The 22,693-nt window shown below is 39.5% G+C and overlaps 1 protein-coding gene across 5 annotated transcripts in view; it reads left to right on the forward strand.

Annotated features, from left to right (window-relative positions):
• The window catches only part of PCDH9 (protocadherin 9), a 1,031,874-nt gene that overhangs the window by 424,108 nt on the left and 585,073 nt on the right, over positions 1–22,693 (forward strand). For 3 of the 5 annotated variants that reach the window (XM_042458679.1, XM_042458682.1, XM_042458680.1), the window contains exon 3: positions 12,717–12,782. The exons of the other annotated variants lie outside the window; for them this stretch is intronic. In XM_042458679.1, coding sequence (XP_042314613.1) covers positions 12,717–12,782 — 66 coding nt within the window. The remainder of the gene's footprint in view (positions 1–12,716; positions 12,783–22,693) is intronic. 5 annotated transcript variants of the gene reach the window in all.

Consider the following 22,693-nt stretch of genomic DNA (forward strand, 5'->3'; position numbering starts at 1 on the left):
GGCACCCAGTTTCACTTACTAGTTACATTAATGTTCTTAGCTGTGTCAGAAATAAAGATGGTGGGAAGACCATTAGAAGGCAAAACAGGCAGTGCCAATGGAAATCAGTTAAATCTTATATGTGTTCTTTCATTAATTAGGAGTTTAGTGTGTGTGTGTTACACACTATATATATCTTTCATTAGCAAGAGAGAGAGAGAGAGAGAGAGCATGCATGCCTTCATCAGAGGGACAAAGTTCAAATAAACAGCTTTCTTGCACTACTATTAATTATTCTTGCTGCTATCCTTTTGCAATTAAAAACAGTAAATATGTTCTGAAGATGGATAATAAGTTTTAATATTTTCACACATTTTTAATGAATGACACTTTAATTTAAAAAAAATGAGCAACTGGTTGTGTTAAGATATTATGATAAGGTAGGGAATATGACTTATCCAGTATGAGCACCATGCTAGTGCAAGCTGTGTGCTTATTCTCCTCTTAAAGAGGGGGGAATAGACCATGAGGCTTTCAGCCAGTAGTTGTTCACTGTGACCTCCATTGCCAGTAGCAGCAGTGCTTATCCAACCCTTCAAGCCAGAGGAATCAAGTTAAAATAAATCGGAGAGAAAACTAGAGAAAAACAAGCCAGCATGTCAGGCACCTTGGGTTGCTCACTTTGTTCTGCCGCAAGCTGAAATGACAGGAAGCATGCATTAGTGTATTGCCTGGCTCAATAGGCACATGGTTCCCTGATTTGTCATGATTTCTATTAGTAACTCTAGGAGTTGGGCCTCTTTCACAGTACACATTGCAGCGTTTGGATGCCACTTCAACCACCATGGCTGTATCCAGGGACTTGTAGTCTGGTGAGAGATATGGAATCATTTGCCATATAATTTAAAATAGCTGATCAAACTGAGTCCCTTCATCCCATAGCAGCTAAAGTGTCATCAAAGTGCTATAATTGTGTACTGTGACAGAGTCCTAGAACTGGAAACTTCAAGAGGTATAACTTAGATGCAGTCCAGCAGCCAGTTGTGAACCATGAGAGTTCAGGTCTCAGAGTCCTTTGCTGCTGAGAAAAGGGAGTGTGTGATATTAGTCTCTATGAAGCTTCTGGATTGATCAAGTTTGTTATAAATGAATCATCTGCCCCTTGCCAGTTCAACAGAGTGGTGTGTTTTGCTTGCTGGCCATTGAAGTTCCTACTTCCAGATAAGCCACTTTCCTTAGGTAGTCCTAAGTACCCCTCCCCTGTACCAGATCTGGGTAGACCAGTATAGCCTTGGGAAGCAAGCTCCAGTTTATTTTAAAGGTGTGAGGCTTTACATGGGGATTCATTGCTTGGCTTAACAGTACAGTATGTGTTCTCCAAACACACATACACAAAAGAACTATTTGAAAATTACCTTAGCATCGTGTCAATTTCTGTGGCGTGTTGGCTTCACTTGTCACACTGATAATCTCAAAAGCTTTGGTTCATCTTCAAGGAGCCTTTGTCATGCTAACATCTCCCAGTTGTTAAGGAGCACAGAGCTGGCACAGGTAAGATGTGCATTGTGCTAGAGACTTTCCTTCTCCATGAAGTAGGTCTTCCAGTGTTATCAAATCAGCATTGGAAGTTCATTAAGAGAACATGGGATGGCTGTCAAAGGAAGAATGCTGTTATCACTGAAGTTACTTCATACCATCACTGTTGTGATACCTCACATTCTGGTCAAGGCTATTTATCAAGGCAAATGTTCATATGGAAGGAGATTCCCCACAAAAATTCACGGGTTCAGTTATGTATTGATGATATGGCTATTCCCACAATTCCTTCAATAGGGTCTAACCCAATAGTGAATAAAGTGTGTCCTTGAATCTACATATGATCTCACTAGAGTTGTTTTCTTTTTTCAGCCTAACCTCTGCACAATTCCTGACTTGCACTTTTTGTCACCAAAAAGAAAATATATGTTGCTTCTTCTGGAAGCCTGTCTTAATTCCCTCCTGTTTTTAAATAATAATAACAACAATAATAGAACAAAGGACATAAATATTACATCATTGAGGTAGATAAAACAGAGTAAGAACCAGCATCTGGTTAGTGAATAGATTTTCATTTCAACCATCAAGGCAAACAGTTCAAAATCACCAAGAGTAACAATTTTCTTTCTGAGACAAATTCTTCCAGTATGTCATGTGTTCAGACTGAAAAACATAAGGAGAACCTTCTTTGCAAGCAAATGTGATGAAGGGAAAGCATGTTGCCTCAGACATGTCTCTGTTAATTGTCTTCATTAGCTACTGTTAATTTATGAGTCACTTCCTCTAAAACTACCAGTGACCACACCATATATATCCAATCCCTTAGAGAAATGTTTTTCATTTATCTCCAGGTTTTTTGCAAATGGTATTTATTATATTACAAGAAGCTATTATATTATGTGAAATAGAAGCCTTGGTGCTTTTACATAGGGACAAAAGCGGAAGAACCCCAGAAAAATCCATATTTTTGTTAGACAAATCTGATGAGATGTAAGCCACATCATACCAAAAGCTTCATGTGTGTATGTGCATGTGCATGTGCAAGTCTCTTCAATCACTTCCAGCTTATGGTAACCCTAAGGTGAACCTATCATAGGGTTACCTTGGTAAAATTTGTTAAACATGCACAACCTTTCCAACCAGCTGTGATAGATTTCTGTCTATACCAAAATATTTATCCAACATTAAATACCCTCTGTTATACCATCTATGCACACACACTTATTATTATTATTATCATCATCATCATCATCATCATCATCATCATCATCATCATCATCAGCATCTTGTATCCCACCTTTCTCCCAATATAGGGACTCAAGGCGGTGAACAAGTATAAAACAGTGTAATTTAAAAACAATACAAAATATTAAAATACATAAATATATATATTTTAAAATATTAAACAATTTAAAGGATTAAAATAGTTATACATTAAAATATAGTATATTAAAATACAAACTATTAACATGTGTATAGGCCAGCATTAAAACCCCAATCTTTCTCAGCTTAATAGGCCTGACTGCACAGGGACGACTTTACCTGGAGTTGGAAGGATAGTAACGATGACGCCATCCTGGCCTCCCTAGGAAGGGAGTTCCAAAGCTCACACTTAGTCATGGATAGTTGCCAGGAGGCATGTGTCATATCCTGTTTCATGGGCCATATCCTGTTACTTCTGTGATTTTTGAATACCTATTTCTCAAAACCAGGAGTTGATTTAGAGCCACTTCCTGTTTTATGCATTCATTCATGCATTTTTGGCAGTCTGCACACTTGTCTTGTCTCAGGGCCAGAAAACTGTCCCCATCCCTGCCAGGAATGAAAAATGGGACTGCACTTGCCAGACCCTTTTTCCATACTTGCATGGTCCCGATTCGATGTCCTGTTTCTACAACATGTGAAAAGGTAAGTCCCATGCAGTTGGAAATCTCTGTGACTGATGTCTTTTGTTTTATAGCGAGCTCCTTTTCTTTTCTTTTTTTCTTCCATACATCATGATAAAAGCATGGATGTTGTACTGAGACTGGCAGATGTCATTACTTACCTCCTCTGCAAGTATCCAGACTTCAAGGAGGGGTTTGTTCTGCATGTGAGTGCACCTTGCAATTCACACTGAATATGATGCAGCCAAGCAGTGAAACTCCAATTCATGTTATGCTACATGATAAAAATGGGGTCTGTGTATTTTGGTTGTCCTTACAATTCATTTTGGCCCAATTGTTGTACAAGAGTCTATCTTTATTAGGGCATCTCTGCAGCAATCAATATGAACAAAGAGCATGGAAATATCACTGAATTTCCCTGTTGCTGTGAAGAGATGGTCCTGGGAATAAACCTTTTCCTTTTCTGGTAACTATTGAATCTTACAGTGAGTATAGAAACAGAACAGGAACAAGGACTGCTTAGCTGAAATCTAACATAAAACAGTACTGTTTTGAGCTTGGGATCATATGGTAGGAAATTAATTCTCTAGATAACCTGTTGGAGGTGGGAAAACTTTACAGTATACATATCTGCTTGTGAGACACTGGCCTAAATTCATTTGCTATTGCCACATAGAACAAACATTTTGATTCAATGACATTTATACAAGTGCTGATTTACCATTCAGCAATAGAATAAATGGGTCTTCTCTAAGTGGAACTAGCAATTAGATTTAGGCTGATCCTTAAAAAGTCAAGTTCAGTTTTGCACTTTTTTCAGTTGGCTGTAGGATTTGGTTTCAGTGACAGGACATCAACAAATTAAATATGAGGGCTTGACATAATTGGGAGGGCAGAATAAGCAAAACAGGCTCACAACAAGTAAAAAAAAGTAAAATAGACTCACAACAGACAAGCAGAGTCCCACTTGAAAGGGAATGATGCGATGACGGCGGAGGAGGAGGCAGCAGCAAAGAAGCAAAGCCACCTGCCCACAAAGTCTCTAGGCCGCTTGAAGGTGAATGATGTGGCAGAGGATGAGCAGAACAATGTGGTTGGTGGTAAGCCTTGTCTCTTTGCTGTGTCCTCCTCCTCCTCTTCTGCCGCTGCTGCCACCTTGTCATTCACTTTCAAGTGGCCTGGGGACTTCCATTGTCCCTAATGGCTGATGTGGAGGCAGAGGAGGAGAAAAAGGAGGATGGGGAAGAGACAAGGCCGCCTGCCTACCAAACCTTCTCAGGCCACTTGAAGATGAATCATATGGCAGAGGATGAGGAGAACAGCATAGCGAGTGGGCAGCTTGTTACTTTGCCATTTCATCTTCCTCCTCCTCCTGCCACATTGTTCCGCTTCAAGTAGCCTGGAGGCTTTGGCGGGTGAATGGCCTTGTCTCTGCTGCCGCCTCCTCCTTCTCCTCCTCCGCCACTGTTACATTGGCCATTAGGAACAATGGAAGCCTCCTCACTGGCCATAAATACAGGCCCAAAGAGGCCTCTGCAGCTGGTGGCAGCATACTCTGGAGGACATTTTCGGGTCCAGGAGCAATGGGTCCAGACCTTGAATATGGAGCCTGGAAACAAAGGAGGACTTTGTGGGAGAACTCCACTTGCCTGTCGTCAGTCTATTTTACTTTATTTTTTACTTGTTGTGAGTCTATTTTGCTTATCCTCTCCTCCAAATTCCTCCAAGTCCTCATATTTTATTTGCACTGGCATTTTAAATTGTGAGCTATTTTGTGCCCCCGTGCGGCCACACTGTTTTGGGTATTCAGTGGATCCCCACTGAACTAACTAACCAAATTTTTTGACTTATAGTTGAGTATACTATATTTGTTTGAGTATCTGTAGAGGTGGCTTAGCTCTAAATCCAGCACTGTCTGCTTGTTCTATGCTACTGAAATCTGTTTTGTGGTTTGAGCTTCAGACTCTTTGGTGCAGATGGTGCAGGTCTTGACACTTTGTTTCCTAAAAATTTCAAGGGCATCTTGCAATATCTAAAAGCTCAGATTACTTGGGGCACCTTGGTGGGGTGACAGACTACCATGCAGAGTTGGTGTTAACAGGGAAGCTAAGTTTCCTGACTGTGCTAACCTTTGACATACCAAGACTGTGAAAACATGCATTTCAGCAACTAAAAATAAACATGCTAATATCTTTGCTTCAATATGTACGTAGCTGTAGCCTAGGATGGAAAGAATATTCCAAAATATTTTTAAAAAACTGTTACTTCTGATTTTTCTGGCTGACTCAGGGGCTGTACACACAGCCCCCAAGAGGCAACGCGATGTCGCCCCTTTCCCAGCTGGATCTCGACCACAGCAACCACATGCCACAGACCCAATCTGACCTTTCCAGAGAGCATTAGCTGCGCTGCCGTTGCTTGAAGGTGCTGCATCATATGAATTCAGTGCTAGAGGAGTGCCATGATGCTGCATGTTGTGTTGAGTGGTGCGTGGCATCATGGCACCATGGGGGACTGTTCACTGTGTTTGAAATGCATAATATATTCATTCATCAGCATTGGTTTGAATAGATTGCAATGTTTTTAACAGTTTTTTATCCAATGCTTTTACTGTCGTTTGAATTTAATTCCATTTTAATATGTATTTTATGATGTAGACTCTTTTTACTGTTTTTACTGTTTGATTAACCACATGTACACCGCTTTGATCATTGGAAAAGCGGTTTATAAATAAACATTTATTATTTTTTTATTATTATGCAAGTGAAGCCTAATAACAGCATTCCAGATAAGTAAAAAATACTTTAATATTTTGGAAAATAATAGGTTAATCAAGAAATTCTAGTTGTTTGGGGTTTGGGGTTTTTTGGTAGCCTTATACAACAACATAATCAACAACAACACTGCAACAATTTAGTCAGCAAGAATTGAAACCCACCACACCTTTGAGTAGCTTTCCAGGGATATTTATGCATATATGCAAACATAAAAAGGTGTATGCTAAATTTAGTGTTCTTGTTAAAATAATGTAGACTGAATATTACAGACCTGTGCTATCTAACATTTATATTATATACATAAAGTAACAGTCACTGAGTCAAGACTGGCTTCTACACTGTGTTAAATGACAATCACAATGCACTTCCCAAAAACATATTACCCTCTGCACATATAATGTGTAAAATGGTTTTAATGTGGCCTGGGACAATGCACTTCTCCACTCCTGATGTATACTCTGCATTTTTGTGAGAACAGTAAAGAAGATATGATCAAGGCATAGGCACTGGAAACAGAACCAGTGAATGCAAAGATTAGGCTGTCCTTGAAAGATACAGGATTTAACAGGTAGCCAGTCCTGGGTCACCCATGAGTCTACCTAAATCTAAATGATGCAAATATTTTCAAACATGTAATTATTTCATTCATATGTTACGCTATAAGGTTGATACCTTTCGGAAAAGGCAATGTGTGAAACTGGTACCATATTCCCACAAGGAATTATTCTCTCTTCCCCCACCTTGACTTATTCCAATTCCCTCTCCCTCCCCTTCCCTGTAATCCTTAGAACTCATTATTTTACTAGTTTCTGTACTAAAAGAGCAAGGCCTTTCATGTCTGTTAAAAGATATTGATTAATTAAACGCAGAGAAAATATTTCCAATATATTGCATTAGTCAGCTGAAAAACCGTCAGCTACCATGGGAGCTGCTGGCTGACCTTCATTTTGCTTTGCTTTTCTTGCTTTTGCCCAGCAACCAACAACACAGTACACTATTTCCATTACTATGAGCAGGTCAGTAGTTCAAACTGCTTTTATTTTATTGGAAAAGAGAGCAATCCTCTCTGCTCCCTGCTCTTATCTCGATTGCAATCTATCACCCAACCTGCTGATTTTATGTTACTATCCCCTACTTCTTCCCCAACTGTTATCCTTGTGAGGAATTTTTACACAGTCCTCTCTCAGGTGAAGAGTGCTGGATGAAATGAATTGCCCAGCTGTATTTCTCTTGAAACACTTTGTGGTGTCACTGCATGAGACAGAAACATAAGCAAAGGTAGAAAAAGATTAGCAAACTGAACTCAAGTTTACAGGCAACAGGCTTTACAAGTTTTGTTGGCTTTTAGACCCCTGGTGGGAAAGGTATTGCAGATACTGGACTCTTTTTTAAGTCCTTATTTCTGGAATTATTACAATGGAAACAACTTGGAGGCATACAGCAATGACAGCAGCCGAAGCAGCATCTCCACCAACAACAACAGAGAATATAAATAGAGAACATAATAATATCACTGGTGGACATTTTATATCCCTTCTCTTGTCTTGGAAAAAAATCAACACAGACATCTTTAATTGTTACCTTTTTTAGTTTGGAAGGATTTGGGGATCTTTTCTCATTTCTCAGAGTATCATGAAGGAAAATCAGAATAAACCCAGGCAAAGACACCCTATGTGACTTACCTGCTACTCAGATAGAAATTGTTGGTGTGCTGGTAGTGGTGATGAGTCAAATGACTGAATGTTTCCTATATAATCAGCATGTTAGTAAGAAAGTGCTAAACTAGCCCTTTCCATAGTATTCTAATTTTGGGTTGGTTGAGAATTTTTAATTATGGTGTGTTTACAAATGTTCAGTACCCAGATGAATTCTCACATAGTCCAAACTACCATTATATATGCCTGTAGCAGTTTCCAACTTATATACATGCTTCCAACATTCAAAATCATTTACGTAAATTCTGACATTCTGTAATAGTTTTTATTAACCTCAACTGGTTGCTTTGAGCCAGGTAGGAATTTTCTCACTCCATTCTGTCCTTACAAGGATGGTGTCCTCTACTGTGTTGACTCAACTTAAGGTCCACCATTTTTCTTCAATGTCCTACATTTTGGGCTGAGTTTTGTCCTGCAGTTGTCCTACAGTTTGGTCTTGAATTTGTTCCACATTTTGTCCCTGGTAAAAGTGGACAATTATGGCAACCCTAGTGTTGAGTCATGTAGAAAATGATAAGATATTAGCTGGGTGCTGGTTTTGTTAGAAGAATTTGGAGCGAGTGGCTATATTCTAAATTATGACTACTGAGGGCAAATGTTATGGTGAAAGGGAGCTCTCTTACTTCCCACTTGGGTCCTGAGGCTTAGGTGTGAGAGAGGAATACACTTTGGGCCTGACCCAAGACACATCCATATTTTGTGACTCTCAAAGACTGGTGAACTAAAAATACTGGATTTGTAACTTTGAAATATTGGCCAGTTGGTTTGAAATTTTTTTATATATACATATCTGAAAGTCATCTGTTGTGCTAAACCTTTCTTAAACTTTGATAGCCTGCGGTTTTCATTTTTAAGGCTGATGATGATACTGAAGTGAAAAATAAGGACATGTTCATCCAAGGAGTGATGGTCTAGATTTCATATGTAGCGGGACATGGAATTAAGTGTCAAAGTAATGGTTTCTCTCTGATACAACATGGTCCCCAAGGTACAGAGCAGATTCTGTTTTTGTTATCTGACTAGCTGTATAGAGGTACAATATTAAATGTTTGGTAGGGATAACTAAATATATGAGAAGTTACTTCCAATGTCATTCTCAGTATTCTCAGATAGCCATGAATACTATATAATGTACACCAAGGAGGGTGTACAAATCTGAGGTTCATTGCAACATGCCACCACCTGTATCATATATATATATATATATATATATATATATATATATATACTTGAGCTATAAGTAGAAATGGTATTTATTACTGAACAAGCTTATTCCTGAAAACATGCACACATACATATACACAACTATTTATCTAATGTTCATAGAGAGATCTCATCTGTCTCCAGTTCTGAATGTTTGCTTCATTATAGATGCATAACACTAACTGAGTTGGGAGGGGTGGCTCCTATCTCTACATTGGCTTGAATACCAATGTTTTAAGATTTGTAAGGTACATGTAAATATCTTCTTAAGAGTGCAGGGTGTTCTTTACATGTTTGTGGGTCAACTTGTTATCTTTTTGTTGAATTGCATTTGCTAATACCCTTGGAGATTTGATTCAAAAGAACTGAAGAATCAAATATCAGGTTTCTGTTGTTTTGAGGTAAGCTTCTCTTTGAAATAAGATACCCATTGGCAAACAAAGGAATTCTTCCAAGGTACTTGGAAACATCAGACACAATATCAGAAGAGAAAGTTTTCAATGAATATAAATAGTCAGAAGGTCCTTTCAAGACCAGTCCTTAGGTAAAAGAACTGTGATGTAACTCTGCAAGAAGAAAGAATGTTATACATGCACATAAGATATTGGGGGCACCTGATGGGAGAACTTCCAGACTCACACTTTTCCATAGGGGTTGGCAACATAGTTTGATGTAACGTTTCTGATGTTTCTACTGTTACTTACCAAATAATGATAAAAATATCAGCAAACAGTTCTGACCTGAATGCTAATTTTTTCTGACTAGGCAAAATATACCTCACAAGTATCTAGATTCCTTGGCAAATTTTAAAGAAGGATTTTGTATATTTATTGTACTGTATGTCAGCTTTTTAGGTAGAGGGGAGTAGTGTGGAAAGAAATGATAAAAACAATGTTATTAAATACATAGGTATTAGCACATTGAACAAAAGATGTTGGCCCTGTTAATATTGGCTAGTGACAAAGAGAAGAGATTTCTGGCAGATAAGAGAAGGAGCCAAACAAGCATATTTTGGGTTGGAGTTGGAGAAAGATTACTGTGGCAGACTGGCACATTTATATGTTGTTTGCAGGCTGCCTGGAAGTACTATGTGGAAACAGAGTGCTGAATTAGATCGTACTTTCATCCAATCCAATATCCTTGTAACTGCTAGTGACATACACATATCAATGAAGTCAAAAGGGCATGCATACTTGTAATTCATAACAGGATTGCAGCCAAATGGAATACATAGCAAGTATGTAGAGTACTTCCCATATAAGTTGCTGACTATGTTTCAGTCCTCTAAATCAACATGCTAAATCTGAGCAAAAGGCTGAAGTCAGTCATGGATGCTGACATTGCAGTCCTTTCCCTACCACTTCCTTTAAATTAGCAGTTCAAAGCTCAAGGAGAGTGGAGAAATGATTGCTGATATACAGTTCAATACAGAATAAAGCTTGATATTGACAACTACTCCATACATGCATCTCGTTGAAGAAATATATGGAACACAAGGCAGTTGCCTCTAGCCATTAGGGAGAGAGATTTGGATGTTACTTACATTGCATAGATTCAGGAATGCTTGACATTAAGCATGGAGAAGAATACACAAAAGATGGAAAGTTGTGAGCTGCATGGGGACTGCAAAAGCTTTGGAGAGTTATCAATAGGATGCAGCTGTTATACTGGTGGGGAAAGGGGTAATACATTGCATATCACATACATCATCATGGTGGCCCATGTGTGGATGGGAGGCCAGCATGATGGCAGTGGCGGCACGTTCTAGGGTTCTGGAGCGTGTGGTTGCTGTGCACTCTGGAACCCTAGAATTGGCACTGCCACACCGATTCCTGCCCATGTGTACCAGGCCAAAGTGACATTTTTTGATCGTTTTTATAAATGCACACATGATCACATAACTTGGTTGAGACAGAATATGGATAGAACTTCCAGCTACCTTTCCTAATATGATATACCACTTTGGGCTATCATCATCAGTAAAGGGAAAGCCTGCTCATATGACACTCTGTACATATATAAGTTATTGTGCAGTTCAAATTTGATGTTGCCAGATGTTTGAAAGTCTATATACATAGGCTTTTACTATTTGCATATGCTTACACATGCCATATTATTTTTTGATAGCAACCACATAGTGGGACGCAGGAACATGCTTCCATTGTATCTTATAAATGCTTATCTTACATACTGTATGGAAGAATGAACAGTTTTTAAACAAATGAACAAAATAGTAGATGGCTGTTCATCATCATATATATATATATATATATATATGCGCGCACCTGGGTCACAATTTAAGCCTTTATATCTATCTATTGCCAATAATGCAGAGATTCACAACTATATGGTAATATTACTTAGTCAGGTATGAGAAAAGGTTGATCATTATATAATGTTCTTCCCTAGTGCCAAAGGTCATTGATCTTTCAACAATAATAGCCCGATTTTGACAGATTGCCTTACCTAGTGCTCAGTTCACCTTCACAGATTTTCTAAAGTAGTTTTCAGTGTATAAAAGTATTTTTTGTATTTGTAGAAACCAGCTGGGGGAAAAACACCCTCTGTCTTGATTATATTACTTCCGGAAACAGTGCATTATATAGCACTAAACCAACGTCCTGTAGAACAAATCAAACCTAACACAAAATAATCAAATATTCTATTTAGTTCAAAGTAGTGGTAACAGGGATGGGTGAAAAGGGACAAAAAATGGGATGGAACTATGAAAATAAGAAAGTAGGAACAAGATAACTGGGGATAACATAGACCCTATTTATGTATTTTTGTGTTCTGCATTATTGGTTACTTAGGACTGTGTTACCAAAATCATATCAGATCCATTTACCTTTGGTTTCTATTATTCCACAATGTATGAATAAGCAACTCACATGGGAGTGGTGAGTTGTGTTGGATGTTTTCACCCCACTCTTGCTGTCTGCCCTGACTAATGCTACACTATAAATTTTCCCCATGATTCCTTCCTTTAATATGCTTTCCTTATTCTTACATCACTAGAATAATATAAAATATGATCATACAAAGGTAGCATCCACAATGGTCAGCTAATATCTTAAGTTGTGCTGTTTTTTTTTAAATATATATATAAATATATTAAATGAGTAGAACTTCCAACTTGTGTTTCTCTTTGGATGACCCTTTCAGGCATGAATAGAAATAGAACTAACATCCACTAAGTGCTTCATGCCCTTGTTTATTTGCATTCGTTGTTAGTGTTATCTACCCACTACTGAGCTTTCTTCCTTTGATAGATGTAGGCGTATGTCTCTTTTTTTCTACATGTGCTTTCCATAAAATGAGGCAAAAGGACTTTGGGCATATATTGTTTGCACATTAGCTTATTTTTATATATTTTTCCCACCTCCCACCTAGGGCCAGTAACATGGGTAAATATATTCTAAAAGAGGCTAACACATTTCACACAACGTTCAGTATGGATGGGAGGGACACATGTTCATTTATAAACTACATGCAGCGACTCAGCTCAGAAATTATCATTGCCTTTTATGCTGGGCTTTGTCAGAAATTTGGGGAGGGGGTTATCTTAAATTGCAGTTAAAGTGACAAACCTTTTTATTCAAATATTACTTGCTTTTTAGGCACTGAATTTTGGAGATATGCCGAAGTACTTGTGGGAGATTTGGGTACCTGACAAACCATGGGTGGTAAGATATCAGAACTGTTTAAAAAGAAAAAGAAAAGAAAATAAATTTGTTTTTTCTTTGAAGAAGCATTATGGGTCCAATTCCCCATTTAAATCAATGCTCAGAGCTCCCTTAGTTGCTTCCATTTGTTACTGGTTTTCACCAAAACTGTGTTCTTCATAGCCACACAGTTGCACATGTGATGGTGCACTGGTGCAGGGGATTAGTGCATTGGTGTGCAAATGATACATTGGCAAAGCACAGTCATGGAGGCCCCCGTACATGACCCCTTCACACTCCCTTCATGGTTAATAGAACTATTAAACCCTTCATGTTTTAATTGACCAGAAATTGTCCATGAAAAAAAATTGTCACTGCCATAATGAGCTATTTAAACAGTCTATTTGATTTCTAGAATGTGAGGCTCCAGTTTTCTTTATTTTGCTTTAATGTGTACTGATGCTAAATAAAATAATGTATAGACAAATGAGGATCACAGACAGTATGACACTAAAATACTCTTTTTAAAAAAAATCTAAGATGGAAAGAATTAAAATGAGTACCTTCTGTGCAAGTCACCTACGATATTTCCCTAACCATTCAGATATATGAAATGTAGATTTGAACATATTTTCAGGTAAGTTTTTGATTAACTAAAAATGCCATGCATTGCTGCCCAACCCAGGAAACAAAGAGACCAGACACAGAAAATGGGTTTGAAAAGGGGGCATTTTGTTATGTTACCTATTTATTGTTGTCTTAGAGGAATTACAACTAAAGGAGGAGTAGCCTAGCATGGGAGCAGCTGCAGCAGGTGGTCCCTTTGGGGTGACAACACCTGCGCCCCAGGAAGAACCCAAAAGCTGGGTTACTCCATGGCTGAATCAAGAAAGCAAAGTAGAAAATCTCTTTCCCACACCCAGGGGCTTGAAGAGAGGGTTTATCCTCCAAGCCAACCTCAAGAAAAGCCCCTTTCTCTGCCTCCTCAGTTCCAGGACCTAAAGAGGTAGTTCCAGAGGCCTCCCTTTCACCAAAGTGGTGACCTAGATGTTCATCAAACTCAAAACTTCCCCCTTCTATTAGATAATGACAGCCTGTTTAAACCCCACCCTTTCCAATTGTCCATGTCTTACTGGAACAGTATGAGATAGGCAAAACAATCTGTGGAAAAGGACAAAATTCCTACCTGGTCTTGAAGCAGCTAAGAAATTTCATACTGTGTCAGCGGCGGGTGGATGGGTTGAGCTTCCAAATTAAAAAGGATGGCGCAGGGGGAGGCAAGGTATAAAAAGCCTCTGGCCCCACCCCCAAACTCCTCCTATCACACTTCAGTGGTTGTGGTACATAATTTTAAACCTGGCCTCATGATCGTGCGAGACCAGCAAACTGTGTTTCCACCCTAACAGCTCTGCCATGGAGGGGGGATCTGCATTTCATAAATCAACATGATTAATGTGGCATGAGCCTTGTGCACATGCTATATATCACCTTTCTGCTGTGTTGCTGTGTTCATTAGGATTCACCATTAGAACCATTCTGTCTAGGGGCTGGAGCAGACAGGGAGAAAAAATTGTCTCGATCCTACTTTTTCCAAAAGTGGGCCAAAATTGAGCTGCCCACACAGCCCACTCCCAGGGTGCCAAAAGTGCATAGTCCAACTGCACTGCTGGGTATTTTTTTTAATGCCTCCCCACCATACATATGCACCATCACACAAACACATTACCTGAAACCTCCTGGTACCTCCCACATTCTGCCCATATGACATCCCATTGCATGGCTGCACCTTTGATCAGCCACACAGTTGCTTGTGTAATACTTCACTGATACAGAAGATTGTTACATTGGCACAATAATGGAGTCTCTCCTTCCCACATACAAGTCCCCTTCACCCCTATTCACCCTATGCCCCCCTTTTGGACTATCTGGTTTGTGTATATTGGTAACTACATCCATTGGAGTTGTTGTACTTTATTTTCTTTGCTTTGCAACAAGCCTACATTCATGTAGGGTTAGTTATATGCAAGTGTGAAGGTATACATTTTGTGCCTTGAGTTGGACTATCCTGGATTTTTTTTGCTCATGTTTTTAGTACCGGAGTGCAGCTTCGGCCCAGTTTCCAACTGCTTTCAAGGCATGCATTATCTAAATGCCCCACCTTGAAACTGGCTGGAAACTGCTGTATTTTGTCTGTGTGTTTTGGCCCTAGCTATATCTACACCAAACCTTACAGAGTTCCTGAGCTCAGTGAGATGAGGTGGAAACTGGAGATGAATGGGAGAATTTATATTAAACAGAAGGTGACACCAGGTGGATAGATTTAGAAGGTAGGGCACTTTGATCAATCTAGAAGCTTAATGATGTCCACAAATTACAGACATTACATTTGCATGACATTGTTCTCTTCTGTAACTGGAGAGGTTCTAAGCTTCTATAGGCAGAGCCACAACATCAGCCTTGAATATCATGGCTGAAGTTTAGAAATTGCTAACATTGTTTCCAAAGGGCCTAAATATCCTAAAAGCATCAGATCTCATGTGATCTTGGAAGCTAAGCAGGTCAGTCTTGGTTAGTACTTGGATAAGAGGCTACCAACGAATACCAGGTGTTGTCGGCTATATTTCAGAGAAAGGAATTGGCAAACTGCCTTTGGGTACTCCATGACTAAGAAAACCCTATCAAATTCATGTTGTTGCCAAAAGTCAACAGGTGACTTGAAGGCACTTATATCCACATCCATGCCCCCCCCCCACACACACACCATTGTTTGCATAAAATTCATGGAAAAATCCAGTGCACAAGAACATTGTGGCAAAGGTTGGTCATAATTGCATAGCAGGTATTCCTTATGACAGACAGTATAAATATTTCATTTGATAACATTCTATCAGTCACCACTGGAATATGTATGCAAAATATATATATATTAAGATTTATATTTAAGGAAAGAACAATACATAGCACAACACACTCCAAACAAAACAACAACTTTTAATTTGCAAAGATTTATGTGGAAGAGATTTAAGCATATGCCTAACTCTTCCATTGGAGTCCAAATGTCTCAACTGTGACTGAAAAAAAATATTTCTCCTGCTTTCCATAATGCAATTCAATAGGATAACCCTCCTGCTTTTTTGTTACCTGGAAATGAAGCATGGAAAATTAGCTTCCAATTATATCTTTTAAAGTCTTTCATGCATGATTTTTTTTTAAAAAAATGTTGTCTTTATATGGTATAATGTTCAATGTTAAAAACATTTTCACACACACATTCTGTAGAGCCCTGTGCATTACACTGTAAATAGAAACTATTTTCTCTTAAGAGTTTTTACAAGCTATATGTTTGTTTGTTTACTGAAATGTTTATTTCTTGCCCTGTATCCAAGAATATCAGGGCAGTATTCAAAAATTAAGCAAGTTAAAACAAGACAAGTTTGAAATAACTTAGAACGGGCTGAAACAAGTTTGAACCAAATGGATGCACACATTGGATTAAATTGATTAATTCCCAAAGGTATTAGTTAAAAAATCATCTTGTTACTTAGTTCTAGAATGATACTAGTATTGGTGCCAATCCAGCCTTAAGAGGAAATTTTATTTATTTATTTATTTATTTATTTATTTGTTTGTTTGTTTATTTATTTGATAGGTATCCTGTCTTTCTCCCAACACAGGATTCAAGGCAGTATACAATAGTTTCCATACTTTATAAAAGGAGTACCAAGGCAGAAATGTCCCTCTCATACATCCTCCCACACTGTATTTACTGGTGGGAACGTACTAAAAGATAGATAGATAGATAGATAGATAGATAGATAGATAGATAGATAGATGTTTAAGCAGTGCATCATATGTGGTGTAGTATCTCCCAAGGATATATGAAAACTTAATAAGTCATAATATGCAAAACAAGTCAAACAAAATGCAAAAATCCAAAGAGAGTTAGGTTTCTGTTGCTAATGGAGTTGGCATTTTATTACCTGTCTTTTATTGCCCTTTGTCCCTAGTCCTAATATGGCCAAGAAGGGGAATAGCCCCTGTATCCATTGAAATCCCTTAATACCATCTTAACTGACAACTGAGTAACATCTGAAGCATAATGTGGACCTGTAACTATGGCAGGTTACAGACCGCCCGTTTGGGGTGGCCTGCACCCGCCCCTTTCCCTGCTGTATTGGAGCATCAGCTGCCAGACCGGCAGCCTCCGAGGCCCCGATCTGCCGCTTCAAGCCCCAAGGACACCCCACGGCAGCGGGGAGGAGGAGAAAGGGGCCGCTTGGCCCCTTTCTCCTCTGTGCCACTGGTGCAGCCGTCTGAAGGCTACGCCAGTGACGCAAACTCCAGAAGGAGCTCCGTTTTGGAGCTCCTTCTTATGCCGCATAAAGGGCACTCTAAGCGCCCTCGCATGGTGCAAGGACGTCACGTCCGCGCCGCCTCATTTGGAGGCGGCTCAGTCGTGACGTCGTAATGGCGGTGGCCATGTGGAACGGCCATCGCCATTTTGTGCGCGCTCCGTGTGTGCTAGGGTTGGAAGCGTCTGGAAAGGATGCTCCTTTCTAACCCTAGCACGTGCGGAGCACGCACTTTTAGACCTGTCTGTAACGGGCCTATAACACCATTGCCTGTTTTTCTCCTGAAAGATTTTTAACATTTTTGCCTGATAAAGAAGCCAGTGGCTCTTCAAAAGCTGGCATAATGTATTTTATACTGTGGAGCTGTCCCAATAAGCCAGTTCCAGTAACACAGCATGTAGAAAAGAAAAGAAAAATCTCAGCCCAAGGGGGAGCAGACCTGACCAACACATATCACCATGATGTTAAGCATGAGGGACTGGAGTTAAAAGGATTATTAAGTTCTTTCTGCTCCCGCCACTTTTATTTGGGTCTGGCAGTTGGGGATGGAAAACAAAGAGTGAGCTCAAAGAATGTGGCAGTATGGACTTAACTGCATCTCAACCATGTACTATAGTAGGGAGTTGAGTGGAAACAATTTTGCTGTTGTCTCTGGATTTAATGGGAGCAGGTGTTTGGGAATTTCCATTTCAGTTTCACCTGCACATGTTATGGTAGTTATCACTCCCTTGTAGGCCTAGGCCTATTGGTACTCCATGGGCCTCATAGTCCCTGAGTAGGCATCTACAGGCTTCATTGGATTTGTTTGGTGTCTGAAGGCTTCATATGCTGATTAAGTCTCAATAGGCCTTGTAGGTGCTGATCAGGTCTCATAGGCAGTGTTACCAATTTTGGGGATTTTTCCTGGAAATTGGGATTTTTAAAGTTTTTCTTTGTCATTTCCGGAAAGATTCTGGGAAATTCAACCTTTCCTCCCCAAAAAGGCCTCCCAGTACCTCCCATCCTGGAAGTCCCACCCCTTTAGCCTTCCCATAGTTCCTTGCGTGTATCCCGACCCAGAAGTCTTGCCCCCATTCTGGGAAATTGGGGGCATTCCGGGAAGCCAATCAAGGAATTTCCTTCAAGGCTGATTGGCAACACCGCTCATAGGACTGTTTAGCTTTCACAGGCCCTGTAGGCTCCATTAGTCCCCTACATGCCATGTGGGCCTCAATGCAGGCTTTGTAGGCCCTCCACACTCTCACTATTTGGCCTCTGCCATGCTTGTGGGTTCTCTTTGTGCTCCTATAAGACTTGCAAGCCTTAGTTTCACCTCAGTTGGCCTAGTTGGGCCTTCACATACCTTGTGGGCTTTTTGTAGGCTTTGTTGGCTCCATCTGGGGCTCTGCTGTCCTTTGTAGGACCAGTTGGGCCTTTGTAGGCTGCTTAAGCCCTGATTTGACCTTGGCAGATAGTGTAGGGATTGATTTGGTCATTGAATTCATATTTGTGTTTCCTGTTATTATCCTGGTTGGGGTAGCAGGTGTCCTAAATAAAACGTCTGAAAGGGATCCAGCCAAATTAATATTCCATTGTCCATTATTTTACAGTTATATCTAGATCAGGTAGCAGCCCATTACAGTATTTGAGTGAAGGGTTTAGAGTAAGTTTTTGAATTCCCTCTAAAGGTGTTTGCTGCCCCTTCAGACATTGGAATTTGCATTCAGCTATGGATTTAAAAACCATTGTTAGGTAGAAGTTTCTGAAGGAAGTGCAAGAGGGAAGAATGGTTTATCCATCCCATCTCCCGTAGTTCCTAATTTGAGAGTCTCACCTTTAGTAGTAGTGCCTAAGAAAGCACCAGTTAAATTTTGGTTGATTCACCATCTGTCTTATCCTAGGGATGAGTCAGTTAATGCTGCTATTCCTATCTTTTGCCATGCACATGACCCAAGACATCTTTGGTTTCAATCCAGCGAAAGGAGAAGCTGAAGGAGCTGGACATTTTCAGAAGACTGGGGGGGGGGGGGTGTCACACAATCACACTCTTTAAATAGCTCAAAGTTTGCCAGAAAGAGAAGTGTGCAGACTTGTTCTCTGCTGCCTCAGGGGATAGAACTAGGCTTAATAGTTCTAAGTTGTGGTAGGGTATATTTCAACTGAACATTAGAAGGAACTTCTTGACAGTGAAAGCAGTGAGGCAGTCAAACCAATTGCCTAGAGAGCTGATGGAGGTCTCCTTCTCTGGATTTCTTCAAAAGGATGCTAGATAGCTACAGGGTGTGTATGGTCCAGCTCAAAATTTAGCAGTGAATAAGGAATTAGCCTGATAGACACTTTGAACTATGATTGCATGAATGTATGATTCTATGTACTGGACATCTTGGTAAGCATGCATAGTTGTGCTCACAGTGCTCATTTAGGCCCCACTGAATAGATTTGGTGTGTGTGTTTGTGTATATGTGTTTTCTTTCATGAGATTACTTGTTGAGTGGGAGTAACTTTTAGCATGTATTGCTGGATGTGCACCTTGTTGTTTTCAACTATGATTTCCCACTTCATTTTCATCCATGGGAAATAAATAAGCCTTTTAGTTGCTCAAAAATAAGTAACTATTTTAAACTACGCAGAGCTAGTCTGGAAGTTTTTATGGTATCAAAGTTACATCATGAGCTATTAAACGTAAATTCACCAACTTCTGTTTTACTTTGACTCATGGCTTTCAGAATCCATTTGCCCTGAAAACAGCTGTTCAAATGGAATGTAATTTAGGCAACTAGAAATGCACTAATTTGCTGTTTTGTTACTTTTTCAAAGTTAGGCCAGTTGTTGGAGCTACAATTGAGCTAGCAATTATATGGAAATTTGAGTAGATTCTGTCCAACTAGGTGCCATTCACTGAAGGAAGCAGAGCAACAAGATGTGTTTTATATCTTGAGTTCATCTCTCCCTAATTAGTACTGTTTAATGAACCATGCACCCCCTTGGTTTTCACACCTCCCCTTGGGGATTTCCCAGCTGTTTTGCTCTCCTGTTGTAATTGAAATCAAACTTGTTCCAACCTGTAATTGATAGTGAATTCAACCATTTTATGTTTGCCATGAGACAGAAGTATGGCACATGCATGCAAAGTAGCATATGGACAAAAGAATGTGCTCCTATTGTGAAAAGAAAATTCATCTTGTTTCATCATATAGTTGTATCCTCTCCTCCCTGGTTCCCCAAATAATCAGTGAGCAGATAAGGTGAAAATATTTGTAGAGTCACATACTTTCATTGTATTTAGCAGAAGGCATAATGAATACAAGCACTGCTGTCTGAATGGACATTAAAGGAGGTTAGGAGAAAGGTGAAGTGAGACAACACTGGGCTAGTTAATTCCCAAAGGCTTTAGTAGCAGTTGAAACAGCTGTGTCCCCAGGTATGGCAAACCTGGTGCAACAAAATCCTAACGTTAGATTCTCACCCTTGGGGAAACCTATCCAGAAAGACTTTTTTCCCCCAAAGGTTGTCTTGCTGCCAAGTTTCTAACGCCATCTGATGGAGTGATTCTATACGTTAAAAACGTGCTGCTTTCTTTCCCAAAGGAAACATCACTATTTTAAGTCCTTACTTTTATTCTCACATTAGCTCTCTTCTGTGAATTCACATTAATCCCTCTCATATCTCAGCCTGAATATGCTACCAATGCTTTTCTGATGTAAAATTTCAAGTAAAATCTCTGTCTTATTTTGCCTATCTTTTCCAAAAACAAACAGAAACAATAAATACCTGTATAGCCTTAGGCCCCCCCCCTTTTTTTCTATAGCTCCTGAGAAGTCTTCTCAGTCAGTACCCCAGTTTTCAACTTACCCAGCAGAGCACCCTGTGTAGTATCTTTTGTGATCCCCCCCTTTGGAATCTGAGCATATTGTTGTTGTTCTTCTACCAGTTTGTTCCTTGATAAGTTAGAATGTTGACTGTCCACCTTGTTGGGATAAAGAGACAGAAATACACAAAATGTGTAGATAATCTGTGGGGAACTTTATTAATTATTTAATTCTCTTCTACAGCAGGGATACTTAGTGGAGGTATAATTTTACCTTCTCTCCAGCATGTCATGGGCAAACCACCTTAGAACCTAGAGACAAGCCATTCATTCTAGCTCATCCTCTGCTAATCTTTTTCAAGGCAACCTGTACATGTTGACCCTTTCCTTAAACCCTGAGCCCTACAGGAGAACAATAATCAAGTACAACCCCAAAGGTTGTTCCCTTTCATATTCCAGAGTCCCAGAAACCAATGGGGAAATCTGGAGAACTTCCTCTCATAAAAGCATGCCTGTGGATGTCCACCAGTTATTGACCAAGATTTCAATTTCTTGCAACCTTCTGGAATAACAGATGGGGAAGTAGTGATTTATAATCTCTCTGGCTTCATCCCCTTTCTCTTCTTATGCCTGAAAGCAAAGTGTTGAAGGCATTTTTATTTCTCTCTCCTTGGAGGCAGAGGATGGAGAAAATAATGCCCCTTTAAGCATTTGTTGTTCAGGCAACAAAAGGTAAGGGGGTGGGTAATGCATTTCATAACTGTACAAAAACTCAACCAGTCAGTTCCAGAAGCTTCACAAAATTTCAGAGCACTTTAGGAAAAGGAACAGGGTTCAGTGATAGAGCCATCCTTTGGAATTCAATCCCTGTCACCTATGTTTGTAAGAATATTTGCAATAATTTCTTCTATGTCAAGAAATGGGCATCCCAAAAGTAAAGAAACCCTATTGGAAAATAATGGACCAGTTAGATTTTCGCAGATGTTTCTCCTGCTATTTGAACATTCCATCACATTGCAGAGAAATTGTTCAGGTGGGAAGGAACAGTGCATTCCCACCACCACCACATAACTCTGGTAATGGGAGAGAGGGGTCTATACAGAATAATCCTTCCCCAACACTTTTGGGTCATTCAGATATGGACAAACGATGTGGAGGAATGCTTATTTTCTCCCACAGTAGAGTGAAAACAACAAGTCCGTGCATATGGGGATGAAATAGTCAGGACATTATATCCCTTCTGGAGAGCTGCAACCAGAGAAAGTGAACATTACTAGATAATAATTGCATGCATAAGGGAAATGAAACACAAATAATACAAACTGAAAATAAGTGCCTAGCCAGCTCACATCCCAGTTTCAGATGTTAACACAAGCAGCACTGCCCACAAAGGCTCCCAGGGGCTAAACATTGGCCTCTGAATCTTCCAAACATATATTCCAATGTATACATTTTTAAAGTCATTGGAGATTTTAGCTTTCACCAAATGTGTTCATCGTTTTGCACTGAATCATGGAGGACTTGTGGGTTAATATTATATCATGACAGGATGGCTGCAAAACAATATAACTGTTAAAATAAGGGACTCTGTTTAATTCTTATGGATGATAGAGACCCTCCCCCACACCCAGTTTAATAATAATTCTCTTTCTTAGTATTTTGATTGGTATCAGTTTGATATCTGTCATCTCTGCTTTAGAGCCTTCACTGATGAGGAAAAAGTCACAAGTTCTATAACTTTTTCTTGTCTTTCATTTCTGTGATCAGCAATAAAATATGTACATTTTTAATGC

The sequence above is a fragment of the Sceloporus undulatus genome, chromosome 3, assembly GCF_019175285.1.
Source record: "Sceloporus undulatus isolate JIND9_A2432 ecotype Alabama chromosome 3, SceUnd_v1.1, whole genome shotgun sequence".
Classification (NCBI taxonomy): Eukaryota; Metazoa; Chordata; class Lepidosauria; order Squamata; family Phrynosomatidae; genus Sceloporus; species Sceloporus undulatus.